The 22,576-nt window shown below is 41.2% G+C and overlaps 1 protein-coding gene across 3 annotated transcripts in view; it reads left to right on the plus strand.

The window, feature by feature from the left end:
* RBFOX1 (RNA binding fox-1 homolog 1) overlaps positions 1-22,576 on the plus strand; it is a 519,079-nt gene that overhangs the window by 408,771 nt on the left and 87,732 nt on the right. For all 3 annotated transcript variants that reach the window (XM_050980176.1, XM_050980177.1, XM_018916052.3), the window contains 2 exons: positions 19,765-19,908; positions 22,417-22,470. In XM_050980176.1, coding sequence (XP_050836133.1) covers positions 19,765-19,908; positions 22,417-22,470 — 198 coding nt within the window. The remainder of the gene's footprint in view (positions 1-19,764; positions 19,909-22,416; positions 22,471-22,576) is intronic.

The raw sequence follows: 22,576 nt of genomic DNA on the forward strand, positions 1-22,576 counted from the left end.
TGGGATGGCTTTGGGAGCAGGTCCTGCCCCATGGGTGCAGAGCTCCTGGGAGCTGCAGGCTGGGCGTGTTTGAGTGCAGGTGCTGGAGGTGCAGCTCTGGAGCCCTGCAGGCTCCTGCATCCTGCACCTGCTGCAGTTCACATCCAGGCTGGCAGGAGCTGTACTTGTGAAACGGCTCACACATGCAATAAAGGCACTTTCACACCAGCCTAAAATGCTGCTATTGGCTTCTCCCTGTCTCCAGCAAGCATTTCCAATTTTAGAACTTGCTCTCATTTCTGAGCTGGGCTCCCTCTTCTCTTTTTTTCCCCACTGAGTTGAAAGCATTGCACATCCATCCCTTTTATCTCTCTGTTCTCTCTTGAAAAGAACTTGCAGCCATTTCCCGTGTTACTTCTCTTTTTGCATGTACAGCAAAGTCAGCTTCCCAAAGATTTGAATGCATTTTAGGGACAAAACATGTTCAGTCAAAGGCAGCAGCATCTGAATCACTGATTCTGTTCTGTGCTTTCTCATAGAAAGAGCCCTTTTTTATCATTTTACTATTATTGTGCATTAAGAGATGCTTCTGTTTTCAGTACAACTGTAAGGGGTTTTTAAAATTTCTGTTTGGTTGTTTTTGTTTTTTGTTTTTTTTTTTTAATATTGAGGTTTTTTGTTTGGTTGTTTTTTTCCCAAATTCATAATTTTTAGACAACAAATGTGCTACATCCCAGGCTCCCACATATCCCCCTTAGCCCAATGTGTGTAATTTTTCTTCCTGGAAATTTCCCCCAGTTGTAATTTGAGGATCTGGGATATTTGTCTGGGGTTTGTCAAAGTTAAGTTTCCTAACTAGACTATTGCATGCCTAGAAATGTTCCATCCTGCCAGATGACACAGGTGATGTTAAGCCTAACTAGGCAGTGTAGCAACTCTTGCTGTAGTAAAACTAATTTTGTGTGTCACCTTTCTGACTGAGAAATGTGTCACCCCTCCCAGCCATGGGTGCCCTGGCCACCCACTATAAAGAATTGCTTTCCACCATCATCAGCTGTTTAATATCTCTACAGACAATCCATTCAGGTAGCAAGCTGAAGCTCCTCTCTGTATCTCCAGTTTCTTTAACCTAAACATGATGTATTGCCCCACATTTGAGTAGCTTTCTAATTAATTGAATTATTGATTTGGCATATTTCAGACACTGATCATTTAGAGCTACTAAGTTTAGAACCAGCTCACTAGGAGCTATAATTTAGGAACCTGATACTTTTTATTTTGATTGAACTTACTGTGCCCTGTGTTTTAAAGCTTTTTGCCTTCAGTGGGAAGAAGGGAGGGCTCAAATTGCTGAATATTCAAGTTTTGGGTTATCTATCTGTCTGTCTGTCTATCATCTATCCATTTTCTTCCATGAAGAATGCTGCTTTGCTTAATTGTAACAAAAAGGAGACTTTTTGTTTTATCATAGGGTTATTTAAGGCATTTACAGAAGGTCCCTTGTGTCACACACAGGTGTCAGGCCAGTGACTGGAAAGTTGTGTCCCCTCATGGGGACTAAAAAAGCAGGGAAAAAAGCTGGTTGGTGCTATGTTTGTTGCCTCTCTAACAAACTGTGCTTTCATTGCAAGGGATTGTTCTTGATCACACTTTTTGGGTGAAGAAATGTCATTTAACCAGATAATCTTGAAGCTGCAATGGAAAGAAGTCATTATTTGGGAGAGCTTTGTGCCACCTTGCCCCATTGATGAAATGCAGAAGCAGGTGTGGCACTTGCTCAGCAGTTTTTAACAAGGGCAGATATCTCATGCCAAAATCTAGTCCCATTTTTTGCAGCTGGGCTCTTTGGTAATTTGAATAGTGCCCAGGTGATGATAAATTGGTTGCTCTCACTTTGATGAAATGCCTTTGCACCATGCCCTTCTCTTGGTGAAGACAATACCCCAGTGCTCATCGAGGCCAATTTTGTCACTGAGAAATAGAGCTGTGAGGGCTGGAAGGTTTTTGTGAGGTTTGCTGCAGAGTTTTGTCTGTAGTCAGTGCCCAAGTGCCCTGCCCACTCTCTGGTGAATTGAGGGTGGGAAATAGAGAGGGTGCCCAGGCTGAGGCTGCTGCTGCAGGAGCAGAGCTCAGGGCTCAGAGCTGCCCTGCACGGGCTCCTGGGGCTGATGAATTGCCCTGTCACAGAGATGGGACTGATGCTGGCAATTCCTGCCCTGGCTTTGCCCTCCCAGGGGCTGCAGGATGACGTGGGATGGGCTCTGGTGCAGCTGAGGGGTTTTTGTTATCAGCAGCTTGTGTGAGCACAAGGGGGATCTCTGGGTGTGAATGCAGGGCAACCCTTCTGTGTTTTCTCCAAAATTTCTGGTGTGTTTTCAGTTGGTCGTTCCTTCTCTGAGGGAGTTGAATTCTATTTCCTACCCCTCTCGTGGGGTAGCACAAAGCAATTTGAGATAGAGACCTTACAAGTCTGTGACCTCACATGATGAAGGTATTTCTTTATATGCAGGAGTTCTTTAGGTTTGGGAGTTGGCTGTGAGACTGAGATATTCCTGAATGTGCTGTTGCTGATCTAATCTAGTGTGATTCTTTCTTGTTGGGTTTAGAGGATGATCCTCTCCAAGCACCTCATGAAAGGATTTATTTGATCCTTATGTCCATTTGGTGAGATTTTGCCCAATTATCATTATTGTTTTTTTCTGCTCTTGTTGGGAAGGAACTAGGGTACAAGTAGTTTAAATAACCTGCCAGAGGCAAATCTGTGACAAAATTGATTGCAGGGGCTGGCTGTCCTGAGCCCAAGTGTCTAGACTGAGAAATAGTCTTTTTTTCTCCATAACAACTGAATGCTATTGCTGAATTTCATTTTGAACTGATGCTTTTGGAGCACGGAGCTTTGAATGGATCACAGCCTCAGCTTGATTTGTGGGAATGCTGTGTTTCAGGTGTATGAATAAAAAACAATCTTGGTGAGATACTCAGGAAATTTGTTACTTAGGAAATTTATATATATATATTTTTTTTCTTTTTTTAAAGGCAAAACTGTGGAGCTTAGTTGAACTTTCAGACAAGCCATGCAGACAGGGTGAAGGTACCACCTCTCCATTCACCCCCCACCCTGGGCTGTGTGACGAGCTGATGCCACACACAGTGCCAAGATGCATCTGCTCTGCTGCTTTGGCCCAGTTTGGATGTCCCTGCCAGGGAGGAAGGGCTGGAGGAGTCAGAGATGGGGCATGGAAGGATGCAGGCAGCATGACTGCTGCCAGGACCTTGGCCAGGGGCTCCATCTCCCTGTGCTGTGCATGTGGCAGCTGGGGGGGTGTTCGGGGGGTGTGCAGCTTTACAGGCACAGGGATTGTTGGGACACAGGGGCACTGGAAGCTGCCCTGGGCTTGGTGGGGTGCTGAGCTCAGAGCCTGCACTGCTCAGCCTGAGAAAGCTGCAGGAAGGGTGGCAGGAGATCCCAGCAGGGACAAGGAGCAAGGCTGGCAGCCTCTGGTTGGAAAAGAGCCCTTCAGCACCTCCCTAATCCATTCCATCTGTAGCAAAGTTATTTATATTGGGTTTTTTTTCTCTTTTTTCCCCACAATACCTGCAGCAGGCAGGGTCAGTAGTGATCTGTGTCTAGTGCAGGAACCCCTCATGGCTGAGACTGGCTTCTTGTTCTTTCAGCCATCCCTGCATCAGTGCAGAAGATTTTAACTGAGCAGCTGAGACCCTTCTTCCCTTTCCATGGCATTTTCCCTCGTGGGTTTCCTTTGATGTCTTTTTTTCCTTTTTGTTTTGCCATGGCTCAGGTGCCTGTGGGTAGGAGGGCACTGCCTTACCCTGTCACACACACCTGAGAGAGAAAAAAAACAAGACAGCTTTGGACAAGCCTCCTTTCTCTCAGAGATATAAAAATTCATAATGTTTGTTAGCCCCAATTTTATAAGAATGTGTCTGAAGTTACAATTTGGCCTTGCTCACTCTAGGTTCCAACACCTCAGATTTCATAGTCAATTGCTGGGAAGCATCTTTGTATGTTATACTGTATTTTTGCAATATTTGTTCAGTGCATTAGGCAGCTGTGGGGTTTTTCTCAAATGGGGCTAGGCATATGGCTGAATTGCAAGATTTTGTGGTTGTTTGGTTTTTGGGGTTTTTTTTGGTTAAATTCAGAGCTTAAGTAGGTGAGGCACCTATTACTTAAGTAATGGTGACAATTCTTGTACCAAGAGTGCTTCTCGTTGTTTGCCTGTGATAATCTGTTGAGTATTGCAGGAAGCAAACCAGCTGTATTTGCTTTTTCTAACAATTTATTATTGTATTTTAGAATAAAATATGCATGCAAAGTTGCTTTGGGTTTTATTTTACATTGGCATGAGACCCTACTTAAGGCATTTTATAGTTTTGTGTCATTTCCATGGATAGTGAGAAAACCAATTTTACTTTGCTAAAAACACGGACTGTAAACCAAAGTGATTCTAAATGCAGGCAAAGAGAAATTATAAATGTTCCTAAAAACTGAGAGCTAAAATACAGTGCTGTATATGAGCTTTCAGTTTGATAAATACTTACTTATGAGGTCATAAATACTTGAGGTACAAAAGGTTAATGTAGTGTGAAAGGCTGTAAAACACAGCCAGCAACCTGCTAGATCATCATGATGCATTAGCACCTTTCAGTATGAATGCTGGTGGTTATAAAAACCCTCAGCTTGGATTTATTCTGTGATACAGGAATGTAAAGCCAAAGTATCTTCCCTGTGTACTTTTACTTATCTTCTCATATTTATTTCTCTTTGGAAAAAAAAAAAAAAAAAAAGAAAGAAAAGAGGCTCTCATCTGTTCATAAATGCTCACTGACTGAAACTGATAAAAACCCATTTTTGACTAATATAATTTCTCAAAAGCATGTCAGGTGTTGTCTGGGTGCTCAAAGAAAGTAATAAAATAAAGTATCACTCAGTGATTTTTTTCTCTCTTCCCTGTGTTAATAAGTTTCCATGAGATAAAGTAAGCAATATAGGAAACAAAAGTGATATAAATTTTGGAAAGCAGTAGCCCAAGTTACCTTTGAGAGGAAAGAAATTCACTGCTAAAATCGCTAACTGAGCTTTTACTGAGTGGTAAAATTGACTTTATCATAGTAAATATAGTATTTCTCAGTCTCAAGAATCCTCTGCAGTTTATAATTGTCTCCAATGTGCTGATGCAGCTAATATTTCTCATTTAATATCTACCTCTGTGGAGTGTTAGTTTTCATGCTTTGGTGCTCGTTGCTTTTTACCCAAGCAAATTGCTTCCCCTTACTGTTCTATCAGAGCTTATGACAGATTAGGATAATTTTACTGTCATTAATCTTTGGAGTCTGTTCCACTCTTTTCAATGAAGTGCCATGTTTTGGCCAGGCTAAATCAAAACACTTCATAAAATCTGGAATCAAATATCCAAAAATTGCAGGCTGTTGATACCTGCTTTCATCTTTTTTTACTCTCTGGTTACCAGAGAAGTGTTTTATTTTAGTACATCTGCATTTGGAAGATATTCAGTAGTTTTGGGGGACTAGACAAGAAAAATGCTGAAGTGGAAAAATTTGAATTAGACACATTTTTATCATTATTTTGAGGTGCTGGAAATCTACACATTCTCTTCTTATTAAGATACACTTTAAATTGATAGTTTTTAAATTGTGCAGATATATCTTCAGCAATCTCTGTAGATGATTATTTTTAGATTATTTTTAGTTGAAGACCTTATTTAAATTTGCAAGGAACACTGCGAGCACTTGCTGTGCTGACAGAATTAGCACAAAAAAACCTGTGAGAGACCACACAGTGAAGCATCTTGTAAAAGCCCTCAAAATTCCTCTGAACAGAAGATATTTCTTCCCAAATGCTGAGAAGGTTTGCTTTATTTTGGAGCAATTGCTCAAGCTAGAAATCCAAATGACAGAGCCCTGGTAGGCCAGTATAGCAGATAGATGATTTGCCTTGTCAAATGCTGCTTTGTAGTACAAAATACAGGAAAAAAAATATTATCATATATTATATACTTATATTACATATTATCTATTATATGCTATATATTATAGATTATATAAATAATAAATATATAAATATTTATATAAATTATATTTATATAAATATATAAATATTATATATATTTATATATATTGCCTATATGTGTGTGTGTGTATATATATAGGTAATATTATATATTACCAATTTATAGTTGCATATTAGATTATGAGCCTTTCTGTGTCATACTTTTGGGCAGGAATTTGTTTGTTTATTTTATTTGTTAGGATTTTTTTTGCTGTAGCAGCCTCAGAGCTTGCAGTGCCTGCCAGCAGCCCCCGTGCTCAGTCATTCTGATGGACCAGGGCCTCTTCCCCCTTTCTTTCTTTCTTCCTTTTTTGAATTGAATGTCCTCCCCATGCTACAGTAATTGTGGATATTGTTAATAGAATTGCGTGGTAGAACTTAATTAACCTTTTCTTCTTGCTTTTTATTTAAAGGGAACTTGAGGGAGCTCAGTGGTGTGGTTCCTAATTTAATGCATCCCCCCAGTGTCTATTAGAGGCTCTTCACTTGGGTGAGTCAGGGGAGACAGAGCTGCCCATCCTTAGCTCACAATTCATTTTCCCTCAGCTGAAATGTTCACCTGACATTCTAATCAGGGGAGAGTGAAAGTGCTGAGTGTATGTGTTAATAAATATATATTCTTCATGAATTTAGATCATCTCATCACTGCAGCTATTAAAACCTATTGGATGGTTCTGCAAATAACCAAAGGAATTTCAAATTGCTCTGACCAATCTGAGTCTCACTCCTTGCACTGCTTTTCTTTCATTCTGTAAATAATTATTAAAGCTGCTTGTGGTAGTTTTTCTTTAGCTATTGAGGGGTCAGCAGGTGAGTTCTTTACTCAGATGGGAGTGGACAGTAAAGGCTATAATTTACAATTTTAGTTTTAAATCCACTTCCAGAGGTGCAGCAAAGAGCATTTTTACATTATTTCCTTTAGCAGCAGAGGAAGGGGAAGGTGTTACACAAGTAGATGATGGAAATGGAAATACAATTCAGGCCATATTTCTGTAAGCTGCTCTTTTATCTTCCCCTGAACGAAGTCTGTTTAAGTGTTCTCAGCTCATTATATTTCTAAATGAGTTTTACTTCAAATAGCTGTTAATTATTGCAGTAACTTCCTCTCATATTAGTGCCTGAGTCCTGCTCACACAGAGATTGTTAGCTCAGCCAGAATAAAGTCTGGGTTTATGGATTTAAAAAAAACAAAACCAAAAACCTGTGATTTCCTCACATTCTCAGAGCCCAGGTTATGAAGTGTAGGCTTGGTGGTCAAACTGATTGACCAAACTTTTTTTTCCTTAAATAACAGTAAAGAAAGTCAGGGTAGAAAGTAGAATGAAAGTTCCACACCTAGAAAAGAGCAAAAAAGAACCATGGAATGGTTTCTTTTGAGTATATGTTAGATTATCAAATATTTTCTGAAGCAGCACTGAGGCTAAACATAACTGCACATCCCAAAATCACTAAAGAAAGTGAAAATCTGTTTGGCTGACCTCTTGTGCAAGTTAGGGAGACAAAGTTAGGTTTAGAAGCAGTTTCATAAAAATAACTGAAACATATTTTCTTCCTTTTTTCCCCCTTTCCAGTTAAAGTCCCCTAACCTGCAGAGATGGTTGACTGGGATTGGTGGGGCTTCGTTTTGCAGCATAAGTTTGGAATACAATAAAAAAGTAAATTATTCATGGAGTTTGATGAAAGACTGGCTTGGGGGTGTCAGACACTGGCATTGTTCTCACAGGGGTTGGTGGCTGATAAGCTGAGTCTGGAAAAACTCCCTTTTCAGTTTGCCTTTATGTTGCTTTTTCATTTCAATTGGCTGGAAATAATAGATCACTCTTCAGTTACAGTTCAAGGAATCAGGTGATCCTTACAACTTTCAGTTACTAAAGCCTGTGCAGAGAGAGACTTCAGTTGTCTTGTGCAGGTGTGAAGGATACTGGAATGCAGGAAGGAATAAAAATCATAGGAACTAACAAATGATGCCCAAAAAATAAATGTATTTCTTTACTTCCATGGTAATACTATTGTACAGAATACTCAATTTGCATATCAAGAGAATTTACAAGAGGAATGTAGGAATCTTAGCTATGCATGTGAGCTTTAAATGTAAATCAGTGCACAGTGAGGAGAGTGGTGGTGCTGGAGGTACCTGTGACATCAATCCTTCCTCCCTGAAGAGTGCCTTGTTTATTTGGGATGTGGCCCTCACTCGATGGAGAGCAGTGATGGGAAGAGGTGACCTCCAGTTGCCATTTGCTGATATAATAACATTGCTTTATTGGGTGATAATTTGCTTTATGTAGTGTTTATTCTGCTGCAATGCCATGCTAAGGTGTGGAGGTTTTAATTTCTCTGTGTCTGAGAGAACAGACACACAGAGAAATTTAATTTCTCTTTGCAGCCAGGTCACAGAAAACAAAGATCTGTGTGTGGGAGTGCTTTGTGTACCACAGAAAGTGGAAATTTTTGCCCATCCAAGTGAACATTTTCCCCCTTCCTTTTCCATGTTCTTCCTTTGCATGTTGTTTTTTCATTATATTCTGGCATCAGCCTTTGTGAGTGGTCCTTGCCAGGTCTGCTGGTCCTTCCTGCCCTGCCCACCTCCACTGGGCTCCCCATCCCTGTCCCTGAGCGGGTCCCTGACCCCCTGAAGGTGTCCCTGACCCCCTGAATGTGTCCCTGACCCCCCAAAGGTGTCCCTGACCCTCTGAAGGTGTCCCCGACCCCCTGAAGGGGTCCCTGACCCCCTGAAGGTGTCCCTGACCCCCTGAGCGGGTCCCTGACCCCCTGAGCATGTCCCTGACCCCCTGAGCGGGTCCCACCCCCTGAAGGTGTCCCTGACCCTCTGAATGTGTCCCTGACCCCCTGAAGGTGTCCCACCCCCTGATTGCTGTCCCTGCTCCTGCTCCCCAGGGGTGCCCAAGGTTGGTCACTGTCACTGGACCTGGCCTCCATCTGCTGACAAATCCAGTGGGATCAGCTGGAGCAGGTTGTTCAGGGCTGTGTCCAGAGGGGTGTTGAACTCCTCCAGGGAAGGAGCTCCACGAGGTCTCTGGCAATCTGTTCTGATGTTAGAGCACTCACAGGAAGAGTTTTCCCCAGCCCCTGCACAGAATGTGCTGTACTGCAGCTTTTGCTCATTGCCTTTTGTTCCCTCACTGGGCACCACTGGCTGGAGTGCAGCTCCTTCATCTCTCCTCCCTCCCATCAGGCCCTTATGCCTTCTCTTTGACAGGCTGAGCACTCCTGGCTCTCATTCTCTCCAATCCCTGCCGTGTTAGTGACTCCCATTCCATTTGGACTCATTTCCTGCAGCTCTGCTCCTGTGCCAGCCACTCCCCTGCCCGTGGGGCTGTTCCTCTCCGAGTGCAGGACTTTGCTGAACTTCATGGTGTTCCTCCAGCCTGCAGGGTCCCTCTGCATGGCAGCACAGCCCTCTGGGTGTCAGTCAGCCCACCCTGCCTGCTTTCATCCATCAACAGCACCAGCTGGCCAAGTCCCTCTGCTGAGAGCTCAGGGGAGATCAATCTGTGCCCCAGTGGCTGAGGGAGTGTGGCTGTGCCATCCTGTGCTGATTGCTGGAGGGAACTGCAGACAGAAAAACTGCCTGAGACTGTTATGGCTTCTCTGTACAGATGTGAGATGAAAATAGAAATATCTTGGCTGGGAAATGTCTGCTTGCTGTGTTTGAGGATGAGTGAGGGAAGAGGTCTGTTGGCAGGTTTGCCCTGAGCAAGAGGGAAGGATGGGAATTGGATTTAAACTCTCAGTGCCAATCCTCCTGATTCCAGGTTTGCTGTTAGAGAATGTCTCCTCTGCCCTCTTTCTTGAGAACTTTTTCCAGGAAAGGAAACTTGATTTCAGAGGAATCCAAGTCCTGTTTGCAGTTCTTCAAAAGATGTTTCCTTAAACTTGAGTATCAGTATATTCAAAGCAATTCTGCAGTGGGAGCTGCATTGTGCATTCATATGATCAAGCAGAATTCATCACAACATCAGCATTCACAGCTGGATTTGAAATGATGGTTTAAACCCTTTAGAAATTCTTTGAAACATCCACTATTCCTTAGATTTTTTTTTTCTTCTTTGAAGTGGGAAAAGGGAAGGACAAATGGATGTTTCCTAAAACTTTAAGTTGTCTTTCACATTAATGAAGGAAAGGGGTTGGGTGAGCTTGAAGAGAAGGATGAAAAAGAATGATTTACCTAAAGCATAATGTTCCTTGATGTGGACTTCTCTGTGTCTGCTTGTGCCCCTGGGAAACTGCAGGGACTTTGGAGAAGAGCAGGTACAGACCTGCTTTTCCACTCAAAATGTCTCAGCTCTTTGGAAATGCTGCTTGCATTTGGGTGCAGCCTGCTGAGGTATGAGACCACCAAACACACCCAGTGAGAAAAATAAATTCAGCTGTTTTTTCATGGAATGGGTAATCTAAGTTTGAGAAATTATTATCCTGCAAGGAACTGAGCTGCTGCTTGTTAAATTGGTGAGTGCCTCAGTATAAAAAGAGCAGTGTGATTTAGAAAATATCTTTTTGTGGCATGGAGAACCCTCAAATCCCTCTGAATTTCAGAGGGTTCAACAGCTGCCTCCGTGGGCAAAGATATGCAAGTGAGCAAATGGAATGTCACAGCAGGGACCCAGCACTAGGTGAGGGGTCAAACAGAGAAAAACCTTTTATCACATTGTCACATTTCCTGTCTTTTCCCGAGCTGGAGCTGGAGCAATCAGCCCTTCCCTCTCAGCATGAAGCTCTGCTCTCACAAGTTCACTCAGCAGTTGGTTGTGTCAACACAGCTCTCACAAAAAGGGACTTTACATGCATGACATCAATCCAGTTCAGAGGGGAATTCCAGAAACCAGTGTGCATTGGTTCAAGCTGAGGGTAAACAACTCATAGCCAAACCTGCAAATATTCCAGCTAAAGACACTTTCCCTTTTCTTTTTCTTTCTATTTCTTTTTTTTTTTAAAGGAAGTAATATCCTCTGAAGCTGTGTAGCACACTATTTAATTAGTGCTTTTTTTAAAATTTGGACAAATATTGTTAAATGTCACAGCATTGTACAAGTTAGTTGCAGATGTTGGAAGTTATTTTTTCCAGCTAGATCTTGCTGCTAGAACAAAGGTTTAATAAGCTTTATTGCAGCACTGCAGCATTTATAATGTTGACTTATGAGGGTAACACTTGGAAGAATTTTTCAGCTAATTAGAATGTTTTTAAAAAAGAATCTCATTCTATATTAGAGCAGCAGTGCTTGTGCATGAATCAATGGCCACAGGTAAAAGTCCAGTTGCCTTACTGTGTATTGATTTATGTTCTTTTCTGAATAATTTCTTCATAAATCCAGGTAATAAATGAGTTGGACAGGAGAACTTGGGGAGAATCTGTGGATTTCCAGAAACCAAGCATGCCAAGTTTTGCATCTGTCAGAAATTCTTATCCTCAAGGACACTGTGTCCTGATTTATTGCCTATCAAATTGTGACTTAAAGTGTCTTAAGGCCTATCATAACCATTGGGCATATTTACCTGTAAGCTTTACAAAACCTTCCAACATTTCTTCATCTATTTTACCCCTCTTCCCTTAAACTTTATTATTTAGATGGCAAGTCTCTATTTCTGCATATTTAGAATGTACCACAGCTATTCCCTATTGATCCTTTCAGGCGCTCTCCAAACCTTATTTTATGTAATTTTATACATCTTATTTCATATAATCCCGTTTATCTGGAGTGGTGGGTGGAAGGAGCCTGAGCCCTGAGGTGCCAGGAAGGGCAGGTGTGTTGTTGAGGCTTTAGGTGTTCCTGACACCACCCCATGAGTGTTGTGGGTCCTTTCAGACCCACAGGGGGAAAGGAGCTCCAGAGGGAGAGAAAGGAGAGGTGAATCTGCAGAGTAAATGTGCTGAGCAATTTGTGGGGGAAATCTCATGAGCAGGGCACTATTTAGTGCTGAGGATCCTGGTGGCTTCTTCTTCTGGTAATACTTTGTAAGCCAGCTTGTGCAGTGTGGAGCTGCAGCTCCCACTCAAGTGATAAAAACCCCTCTAATCAAGATTTCTATATTTACTGTCATGGGGATTTTTAATATGTTTGCATTGGTTGCCTGTCTGGATTTTACATTAGGCTTTCAAGCACTGAAACAAGGTTATTTTTAAAAACTTTCTTCCTGCAAGTCTTAGATCAGAAAGAAAACAGACTTCTGACTAACAGATGAAAGAGGAATAACAAAATCAATTGACTATTTCTTTGTGTCTCTGTATCACTACTTAAGATTTTTTATTTGGATTAAATTAATGCTTTTGTCCTTTGACAATATAATATTTCTTAATCTGACTGCTGGGGTTTTTTTAAGGATAAATCCAAGGAATTTATTTTAGTATTATCTTGTGAAAATATCATAGTAATTGAGTTTTATTATATGTAGCATGAACTTGTAAGGATGTGCGTGGTGTGTATGCATTTCCTTCTTGGCTAATGGAGCCAGGATGCAGCTAATTAAGAAAGGTTTTGTTAATTGCTCCTGTGATGTTGTGGATGAGATCAGTAGGTGGTCAGAAATATTTATTGAATTGATGCAAGCAATAAATAATTCATTGAGGCAACCTTTTATCATTCCTTCTCCCATTTCATGTTACTGACATGCTGGCATCAGCTGGATGTCCTTAACTGAACTTGCCAACTGCTTGGTTACACACAACTCTGTTAAAGCATTTTAAAAATATTCTTTTAAAAGTAATATCTGCTCTTTATGCCAGCAAATTTGGCCTACGTTTTGAGAGGTCAGAAAATGTATGGCTTTTGGTGATTCTCCTCAGACATGATTGATCTGCTATGCCCTGAGACCCTGCTGAATATTTTAGAAGAAAAATGATGAACCAGCAAAGGCAATGTAAAGCACTATAGAAGGGCTATATTCCATATTGTTAAGGAAGATTAATTGGGGAAATAATTAATGTGGCCAAGTTATTAATTACCCTTTGGTTGTCCTGCAGTACCAGAGGCTTAAGAAACCTATCTTATTGCTTGGATCTGTCCCCAGAATTAATGATCTCTTATTTAGGCTGCTAGCTCTCCATGCAAAGCTATCACAATAATAGCAGTGCTTTCTTGTAGCCCGTGGTATCAGCATCCAGAATGCATCCATCTAGAAATGAGAGAAATAATCACTACTGCTTGTAAGTCCTCAGCCCTGAACAATACCCCGTCTGCTGAAAGCCCAGAGCATGTTCAATAGTGGAACGTCAGAAACTGCTGAAGCAAAGCACAAAATTATTCAGGTTCTTTTTCATTTGTCAGTAAATTGGATTAAGGGATTCTGGCGGGGTGTGCCTGTGTGTGGCAGTGTATCTAAAACAAATGCCCCAGTCAGAGTCATCCCCCTTACACTGTCTTCCTGGCAGTGAACTGTGTTCCTCTGACTGCCCAAGGACCTGGGAGAGGCAGTGCTGCACAAGGGAGGTGGCTGGGTGTTCTCCCTCCCCAGAGGTGCCCTGACACCCTGCCTGTGCCTCTCTCAGCCCAAACTGTGCCTCACATCTCACCTCACCTCCCGCAGATGGGCTGTTTAATGAGAGCAACAGGCACAGCTGGACATCAAACACACTCCTGCCACCAGGGAAATGGGAGGGGGAATGGCTCTGGGGCATTAATGGACTGGCCAGGGGCAGGGTGGGAGCTCAGCACTTGGGAGAGGGGACGGCACAGCCTTCAGGACAGGACTTGGCTCCTCTGCCTGCTTCTTTCAGGCCTGTCCCAGTGACTGCTTTGGTCAGTTTGCATTTGTGCTTTGGGTAGTAAATTGTTTTTGTAAAGAATATGAAACCATCATACCTTTTGTGATTTCGTTATACCTTTTGTAATCTGGGAAATACAGAGTGAAGTTAGTGGTAATGCTGAAATTACTTTGTCAAGTGGGTATAACATCAGGGTGAAGCTGTGACCCAGCTGAAATTAAAGGGAATTTTACCATTAAAAACAGGATGGGGGTCAGGGCTTGCCCTGCAGGGTTTCACTCTCGGTGTCTCTGAAACCAAGCATCTCTGGAGTGTGAGACACAGCCACACCAGAAATTCAGCAACATAATCGTGGAAGGACCAGTGTGGAAGTGACCTTAAGGATCATCTAGCTCCAAATTATCAAATGCAGGCATGATGACGTTATTACATTTCTTTATTACTTTCTGCATAGCAGCAAGTCCCACAACTCTGTGCTTTTTGCATTAGATCAGAAGGAGGAGCAGTGCACATTCTCTTCAGGAAAGGATTCCTAAGGGGTTAAATGGATGTGGCATGAGCTGCATGCTTTGCAGTATGAGCTACTGGAAATATTTTTATCTCTAGAGCTAATTTGAAGAATTAATCTCAACTTTTAATATCCCGAAAGCAATGAGACCTAAATATTGATCTTATTCATGAGAAAAGGATAGCAGAAGAAAAGTCACTGATACTTCTGGTAATGTTTATCACCATTGTGAAATAGCACAAAAATAGCATTTTTTTCCTGTGTGCATCTTTGTGTGAACATTTAAGCCCAAACAGACGGATCTCCATTTTCCTGTGTTGTTATGCTTCTGGGAAGCACGTTGCAGAGCTGGGACTTTTCAGAATATAAATTTACCAAAACAAGTATGATTAATTAATCAGTTGATCTACTTAAGAAAACAGGAAAGCTACAAGCCCATCACTTTGTCAGCTCTCTGTTAGTGGTGTATCTGGGAAACAGCATTTTCAGAAAGTCCCAAACTCGCTTTTAAATTATTCTCTTTGCTCACTCTTTAATGGAAAGGTAACTTTCCAGAATCTAGATCCTTTTAAAATGGAAAATGTGCAATATTATCTGAGGGAAGTATGAAGGTGATTTACTATGCATGATTTTTTCAGTTTGTACACATTGGGCATGGTTATATTTTTGCTCAGGACGTATATATATATTTTCTGCTGAACTTTTCTCGATTGCTTTTTTTATCGGGTTTACAAATCAAATCAAACAGGTATATTGCAGAGCTCTGATATTATTTTCTGTGCTTATAGCACAATGTATTGAATTATGCTTGCTCATGTACTGCTGCTGCTATTCTCTCCAGATTGAGAGAGAATGACTGTGGGGGCTGTAAATTCACTTGGCTTCCAGCACCACCGGTTAAATCAAGAGCCCTGCTCAGGCTGGAGAAGAGACAGAGCAAGTGTTCATTACACAAATCAATTTGGTCAAAAGTACAGCACAGTGGGTACCCAACCATTGCTCACACAATATTGTCAACTTAATCAAATAATGCCTAGAGGACATTCACAAGCTCTTTTTCTCTGAGAAATAACTTGATTGGTGCAGCAGGAAAAAACAGGTGCTGTTTTGAGCATTCATTAAAAAATTCAGTGGGTGCTTTCTTTTTTGCTAAATTTAAAATTCTCAAGAGCTTTACCTTATGCTGGCATGTACACATGAGATAGTCAGCACCTAATTTACCACTGATCATATTTGAAAACTAATCTGTTCCTTTTTTTTTTTTCCCCTGTTGCTTTTCTCCCTGTAAGTATTTTAGAGGTTATTCCTGCTAGAATTAGTCTGCTCTTCCTCTAGACTTGGTATGGGTTTAAAATATATGCAACAGATTTGTGTTTGTTTGCAGATGATAGCAGAATGATCAGGACTTGGTAAAGCTTTCTCATGTTCCAGTAGTACTTATATTCACTTTGTCCAGAAAGAGATAAAAGGTTTAGATCCATTTCAGGCATCCCTAAGGTCTGTGTTCCATTCAGCCTTTAAAAGCTGAGGTTGGAGCAGCATCCCTGTAGGGGTGTGCAAAGAGCTCTTCTGCATCTCCTTGTGTTGGAAAGAGGGTGTGAGGGGGAGAGATTTGGTGCACACCATCCTGGTTTGGGAGGGAATGGAAGGGATTAGTCAGTGAAAAAGGATGGAGGGAAAGTGGAGCACTTAAAATTCCGGTGTGAGGAGCATTGCAGGGCTGGCTGTCTGCAGTGATGGATGGAAAGGGAGACAGAAAATTGCTGTTAGCCAGGAAGGAGAATGGAATGGGGCTTTTCTCCCCAGGCCATGTGCACAAGGCTGATTTCAGGTTCACTGACCATTGTTTTATTGGGTGTGGGGCCTTTGCCCCCAGTGCTGGGGTGGGAGATGAGACTGCAGTGTCCAGGCAGGAGCCAGCTGGGAAATGGGGATCTGTTAGAGGCTGCATGAAGGTTTTAGAATGTATTTTTGAGTGAAAATTGCTTCAAACCTGGTTTAAAATGCCCTTAAAGGAAGAGTTGTGTGAGGGGGGGGAGGGGCTAATATTTTTTCCAAAAAAAAAACCCATCAAATTTATTTTATCCAAACAAATATTTGGTTTAGTGGTTTTCTTCACTTGTATAATTTTTGTTTCTTAAATTCTCAGGAAAAAGCTAGGAAGGAAAACCAGAAAAATCACTTTAGCAATTTTACTTCAGCGTGAAGTAAAGAACTTGAGTGAAGTATTTTAAATAATAGAAGCTTTCTGTTTCTAGAACTGAGTTAAGGAAACAAAAAGAAAAGTATTTCGCTAAAGGTAGAGAATTTCTTTAGAAAACAATAGATATTAACTCTCCTGATGATGGATTTGGTTTAAAAAGATGCCATATGTTCATATTGACATTATCTTACATGTAAAAAAGAAATCTTTTTCTGAAATGCCCTCCTTGATATGGGCTTGCTTACCTGTAAGAATCTTTCAATTCTAATTTATTTTAACAGTTAAGCCCTCAGTAGCTCACTGAAGTAAAGGGAGCTCACCTCAGTTTGTTTTGCTGTGAGTGAGAATTTGATTTTCTGCATTCTGCTTTTATAACTTTGATTATAAGTCCTAAGACTATCATATATTAAGATCTTTAATATTTTATAATTGCAAATATGTGGTGGAATAGGGGCCAGAAAGCAGCCTGGCTGCACCCAGGACTGCAGGGATGGAGGAAGGACAATGCCACATCCTCCCATCAATGAATTTTTGAAGGACTATCAAACACCACGCCTCAGGTGCTCCAGCAGTGCAGGAATTCTCCTGAAGTGTATTATGTATGTGTCAGCTAAATTCCATTCTGGTTCTGTGAGTCCACAGAGCTCTGAAAGTTGCCTGGCTTGGGTTTTTCACAATCCAGCCTGTCCTGTGTCCCTGGTGTGTTTTACCTCCTTGGTGTTCATTTCTGCATCATCGTCACATTCCAGTTCCAATTCCTGGTTATCCTTGTCGGGATCTCCAGGCACAGCTGTGGGTTTCTGGATGACAGTGTGCTTTGTGGAGAGCCTGTTACATTGCTAAGCCTTTTCCTGTGTTCTAAATGCTTCAGCTCTGTTAATTCTGCCCCAGGGATCTCGAGGGTCGAGGACAGTTATGAATTGGTGATGACAGGGACTTGCTAAAATTTCTGCTTTTCAGCCCTCGCTGCCCAGACCCTGAGACATTCTGTGCTGAGAGTGCAGACTTCAGGCTTCTGAGAATAAAAATGATTTTAGAAAGTGGTAAAACCAACCAAAGGCCTGGAAAATACCAGTGTCTGGATTCATCCTCTTCACCCATCATTTGTAGCGCCATTTTAACGCCACCCTCTGAAACCTCACTGGGTTTTGTTGGCCAGAATCTGTTCAGCTGCTAAGTAGGGCAGTTGCTCCCAGTGTTTTGGGATGTTTGTGGTGCACAGCTCAGCCCTTCTGCTCCTCAAGTCTGTGAATAAAATGAACAGAGATTACTCTTTTCCATTTGCATTTACACAGGACACTGCTTATATAATTTCTTCCTTGGGCACCCTCTGTTCCTGAAGCTGAACAGCACCTTTGGAATCCTTTAGCTCTCTTCAGATTAATCTAATTGACCTCAAATTCTTCTGGAGTGTTGTATTTCATGAGTTTCCAGTCTGTCATCCCCCACCTGCTCTCACATACCAAATTTCTTTCCTATTTCTCTTCTTTTATGCCTGAAGGTAGAAAATAATCCCTGTGGTGTCTCTGGGTGAAACAGCTACCTCAAAATCTAAAGTTTGAATTTTTTGAGTTGATTTTAGCTAACAATAGATTAGCATGGAACATTTTTGTCTCTTGACAGCTGTATACCATATTTTCTATCTAAATCACTAAATATTCATAAATATAAATAATTTACTTTGTGGGCCTGTGAGTTCAGGGAGTAGCACATGAAGAGATGGGGTGGCACTGACTCAGCTTTAGGTTTACTCTTGGTCTGATCCCATTATTTGTTTGGATCACTTGGAAATCTTTCTTCAGTACCCACAAAAGTTTGTATTTGTGTGTGTGTGTGACCGTAGCCTGTGAAACACCAGAGATGCTGCTGATGGACAGATGCTGCTACAGAAATGAGCACCTTTATTTGTAAAGTGTTCTTAGCACAGAACTATAGGCAGTACAGATGTTAGTGCTTTTAATTTGAGAACATTTGTATTGCTTAGGGAGGGTATTGTTGAATTTCACTTGCTAGAATTCAATTTCTATGTAGTTATTGCTGATGTAAATGATGTGTTCTGTTTGAGTTCTTTTGCTTCCTCTTTAACAGGCTTGTTGGTACTAAAACTGCGTGGTAAGGTTTATTTTATTTAACCATTTTTATGTTGCTTGAACTGTTGTCTCCTAAAAGAAATTTCATACTGGCAGGAAATGGGCAATTTCTCCTTTTTGTTCTTTAAATGGAAAAACCCAGAAATGCAAACTGAATGTAACAGCACACAAGAGAAAGATAAATAATTAGAAAAACCAGGGGGTTAGAAGGAAGAGGAAAGAGCAAAGAGAGGGATGGCTGTCAGATCATCCTTGCAGTTTTTCATTCAACCATTTTCTCTCCCCTTCTCTTCCTCCCAACCCTTCTGCCCATGCAGAGCAGTGCCTGTGCTGTTTTAAATCCCCATACAGAGCCTTGGCTAATGGCTGTGCTGGACGAGCAGTAATTAATTAGGGACTGTAGGACAGCATTGAATAACAGAGATGAGTAATTTCTATAACATGCTGATAGACCAGCACTGGTTAATTTTACTGTTTGGATGAGGGGAATTTTATGTTTTTTCCTCGTCTCACTGCAGATTTATGATTTGTTTGTTATATCATAACACATGGCAGTGTCCTTCTGTTTTAAACCAGAATTTTAAACCCAGGGAACTGTGTCCTTGTAAGAAGCACCATGACATAACCTCATTGTGGTGAGGAAGAAAATCTGGACAACTTTGTTTCTGGGTCTCACACGTGTGTCAGGCAACCTTCAGCACTGATTAAACTTCTGTTCCCTCTCACAACTCAAGGCCTTTTCCATAATGGCCACCATTTATCTGGGCAGAATGACCCTCCAGTGCCCATCAGCACTGCTTATGAAAAGGCAAAGAGGATGAGATGTGTTACCTGCCTGCTTGGAGAATCCCAGTGGCCTCTGAATGGAGCACTAATCTCATCTGAAAGGGTCTGGCTTGCTCTGCCAGCAGGCAGCATTTGGACTGCAGACTCACTTCCTTACCTTGGCAAACACAGAAAGGGTTAAAGGAGTTTCTGCAATCTCATAGGGATATGTATTCATTCATTATTTAAAACTAGCTAAGCAAATCTACAAATAATAATTTACTCATTCTCCAGTTTGGGGGTTTTTTTGGGATTTTTTTTTTTTTTTTTGAGAATTTAAGCTCACCCCCTTGTATCAACAATGCCAGCAATACTTACAGTGTGCTTTATTTTGCTTTACCCTTTTAGCAGACAGATGATGCAGCACAGACCGATGGCCAGCAACAGACACAATCTTCTGAAAACACAGAAAACAAATCACAGCCCAAACGGCTCCACGTCTCAAATATACCCTTCAGATTCCGGGATCCAGATCTTAGACAAATGTTTGGTGTAAGTGCTCATCATTTATTTCTGGGTTTTTTGGTGTTTTTACATTTGCAATAGGTGTTTTGTATTTCAGGCAGCTGTGAGGGCTGTATCTCTGATTGAGGCTGTTGAACCGTTTTCAGGAAAGATTCCCCTTTAATCTGTGTGTAATCAAACATCTGATTTGCCAGTCACAACTGGGAGATGACACTGATTCTGCTGCATGTGATGCACTTGGGTGCTTTGTACTACACTCACAAAAAGCTGTCTGTGGTGGTTTAAATGCCTGCATATTGCTGCTGTACACATCTAGGTTCATCTGCTGCTTTCATTGATTGTGGAGAGCGTGATGTTAAACACTCAGTGCCTGACCTCCTGAGCAAGGCAGGCACAGCCTGAATTTCAGCACCAAGTTCAGTCACAGGAATGCTCACCCATCTCCACAGGTTTTGTAGGTCTGCAGAAACCTTGGAAGGTTTTTGTTACTGTTTTTCTGTAAATCTCTCAGTTTGTGCTTTCCCCCAGGCCACAGCTGCCTTCAGGCACATCCCCTGGGTGTCACACAGGCTCTGGCCAGCCATCAGCAATAGGATTATAAACACCAGAGCTTAGACTGGCTTTGTACTCCCTGATCCAAGAACTCTCAGGTTTAGTCTGAAATGCCACTAAACCTAATCTAGAAATAGTACTTGATCAGCTACTGGAACCCAAGTCAGGACTGAAGTATTTCTGTTACTGTCACTGTCTTTATTCTGCCTCACTAAACCCAATTCTCTCCTGCATTACAGCTGGGTATCCAGTGCAGCACCAAGAGCTCTGCACTTCTTTCCCTCTTTCATGCTTAGATTTTTAAGTTGTTCTAAAATGTGTTTGTATGTGAGTCAGAGGATGGTGTTTCTCAGTATTTATTCCTCTGAAGGAAACAGTCTCTGGAAATAGAATCCTGTTGTAGTGCTGGGAAATGAGTGACTGTTCTGCTCGATCTGACTTGGTACAAGTTGCCTCCCCTGAACACAGCTTCCAGCTCATCAGCAGAATAGCAGAAGGCATAATAATTAACCCTCCAGAGAAAAATATGCTAATTTATTTAAACTAAACAAACCACTTAAAATAGGTTTTATATGAAAAAACATTAAATGAAAGGATTTTTTTGGTAGGTATTGTAGTAATTTATAAATGAATAAACACATTTCTTTTTAATGTTTCTAAGTCTTAGGTCTCAAAAGACTGACACTGGAGAATGGCTGGAGTTTCCAGCTGACTTCCAGAATGACTTGGTAACAGAAAACTTAGAGATTCTGAATTGATAGAAAAATGAGATTTCTTGGATGTGTGAGTTGAAATATTTCATATGAAATATGGCAGGTCTGCATCATGTCCATGTCAAGCACACAGCAGATGATCTTTTTACATGGACACAAACCTAACAGAGGAGAATTGTTTAAATATCAAGTCTGTGTCTGAATCAAGGCTGAAGTGACAGTTAAAAGATTGATTAAATGGGGAATGCAAGAACATGAAATAAGCCAAAGTAGACCAAGAGATGGTTGACTTTTCATGGTCAAGTTGAAACTCTTTAATAAGCTAGAGAAGGATCACTTTCTGGCCTGTAATTGTTTATTAGATCTGAAAAGACTGGAGCACTCATTTCTGCAGTTCCTGGGACTCCTGTTGGATTATTCTCCCTTTGCCTCTCTCTAATTTCTGCCTTTTTGTTTAAGATATTGGGTCACTGAGCACTGCCAGCACTGATCCATGCTGCCTGTTAATGACTTGGGAAATAACAGAAATTATGATGATTTACATTGTCACCTCACAAGATGTGTCCCAACAGAAAGTGTTCTAACATTTATTCCCTTCCTAAGAAAGACCCAACAGGGCTTTTCCTCTGGGACAACAGCTGGGTTCAGCTTTTTTGTGTGCAAACAAGGTCTAGGGCATTGGGTGCTGCTGAAGGTCAATAGGAACAACAGTCACTTCTAATATTATAGTAAAAACACAGTTCTGAGCAGAGAAAAAATCTCCCCAAAGTGAGTATCCATTCCAGTTCCCCAAATTATGCTCCAATAAGACAAAACTTCTTAGAGAATAATGGTTACCCGTTTCAGCAAAGGTGGAAAGAAATCCTCAGTCCATGGAGCCAGCAACAAAACTCCCACCTGATTTAATCTTATTCCTGTAATGCAGAAGTGACCAAACTCCTTCACCTCTCCTGGAAAATGCTGAAATTTGGGATTTTACTGCTGTTCTCACAGTTTAATGCTCTTTCCTCTCTGGCAGGGGCTTCACTGAGCTTCAAGTTCCTCTCTGGAGTGATTGCAACAAGCAGAATGATGCACACAATTTAGAAATAATATTGATCTGACTCCTTTTAGTGTTGTCTTCTTTTTTTTGCATTTAACAATGTTTGGTTTTATGTAATTTAACATTTGTAAAGCTTTGCAGCGTTTCCTGAAACAAACCTTTGTGTTGTATATGATAGAAGAGTTGAAGTTATCTCATTTTCATGTGACTTTTTCTGTTTCTTTGCAGCAATTTGGTAAAATCTTAGATGTTGAAATTATTTTTAATGAGCGAGGCTCAAAGGTAAGCAGTTTAATTCACCTGGGGAATTTTTTTGTTTTGTTTAAAATAGATGAGTAAAAGGAAACAACTGCACTGCTGTGACAGAATAATGTCTGAAATTTTATGT

Source organism: Serinus canaria, chromosome 14 (genome assembly GCF_022539315.1).
Source record: "Serinus canaria isolate serCan28SL12 chromosome 14, serCan2020, whole genome shotgun sequence".
Taxonomy (NCBI): domain Eukaryota; kingdom Metazoa; phylum Chordata; class Aves; order Passeriformes; family Fringillidae; genus Serinus; species Serinus canaria.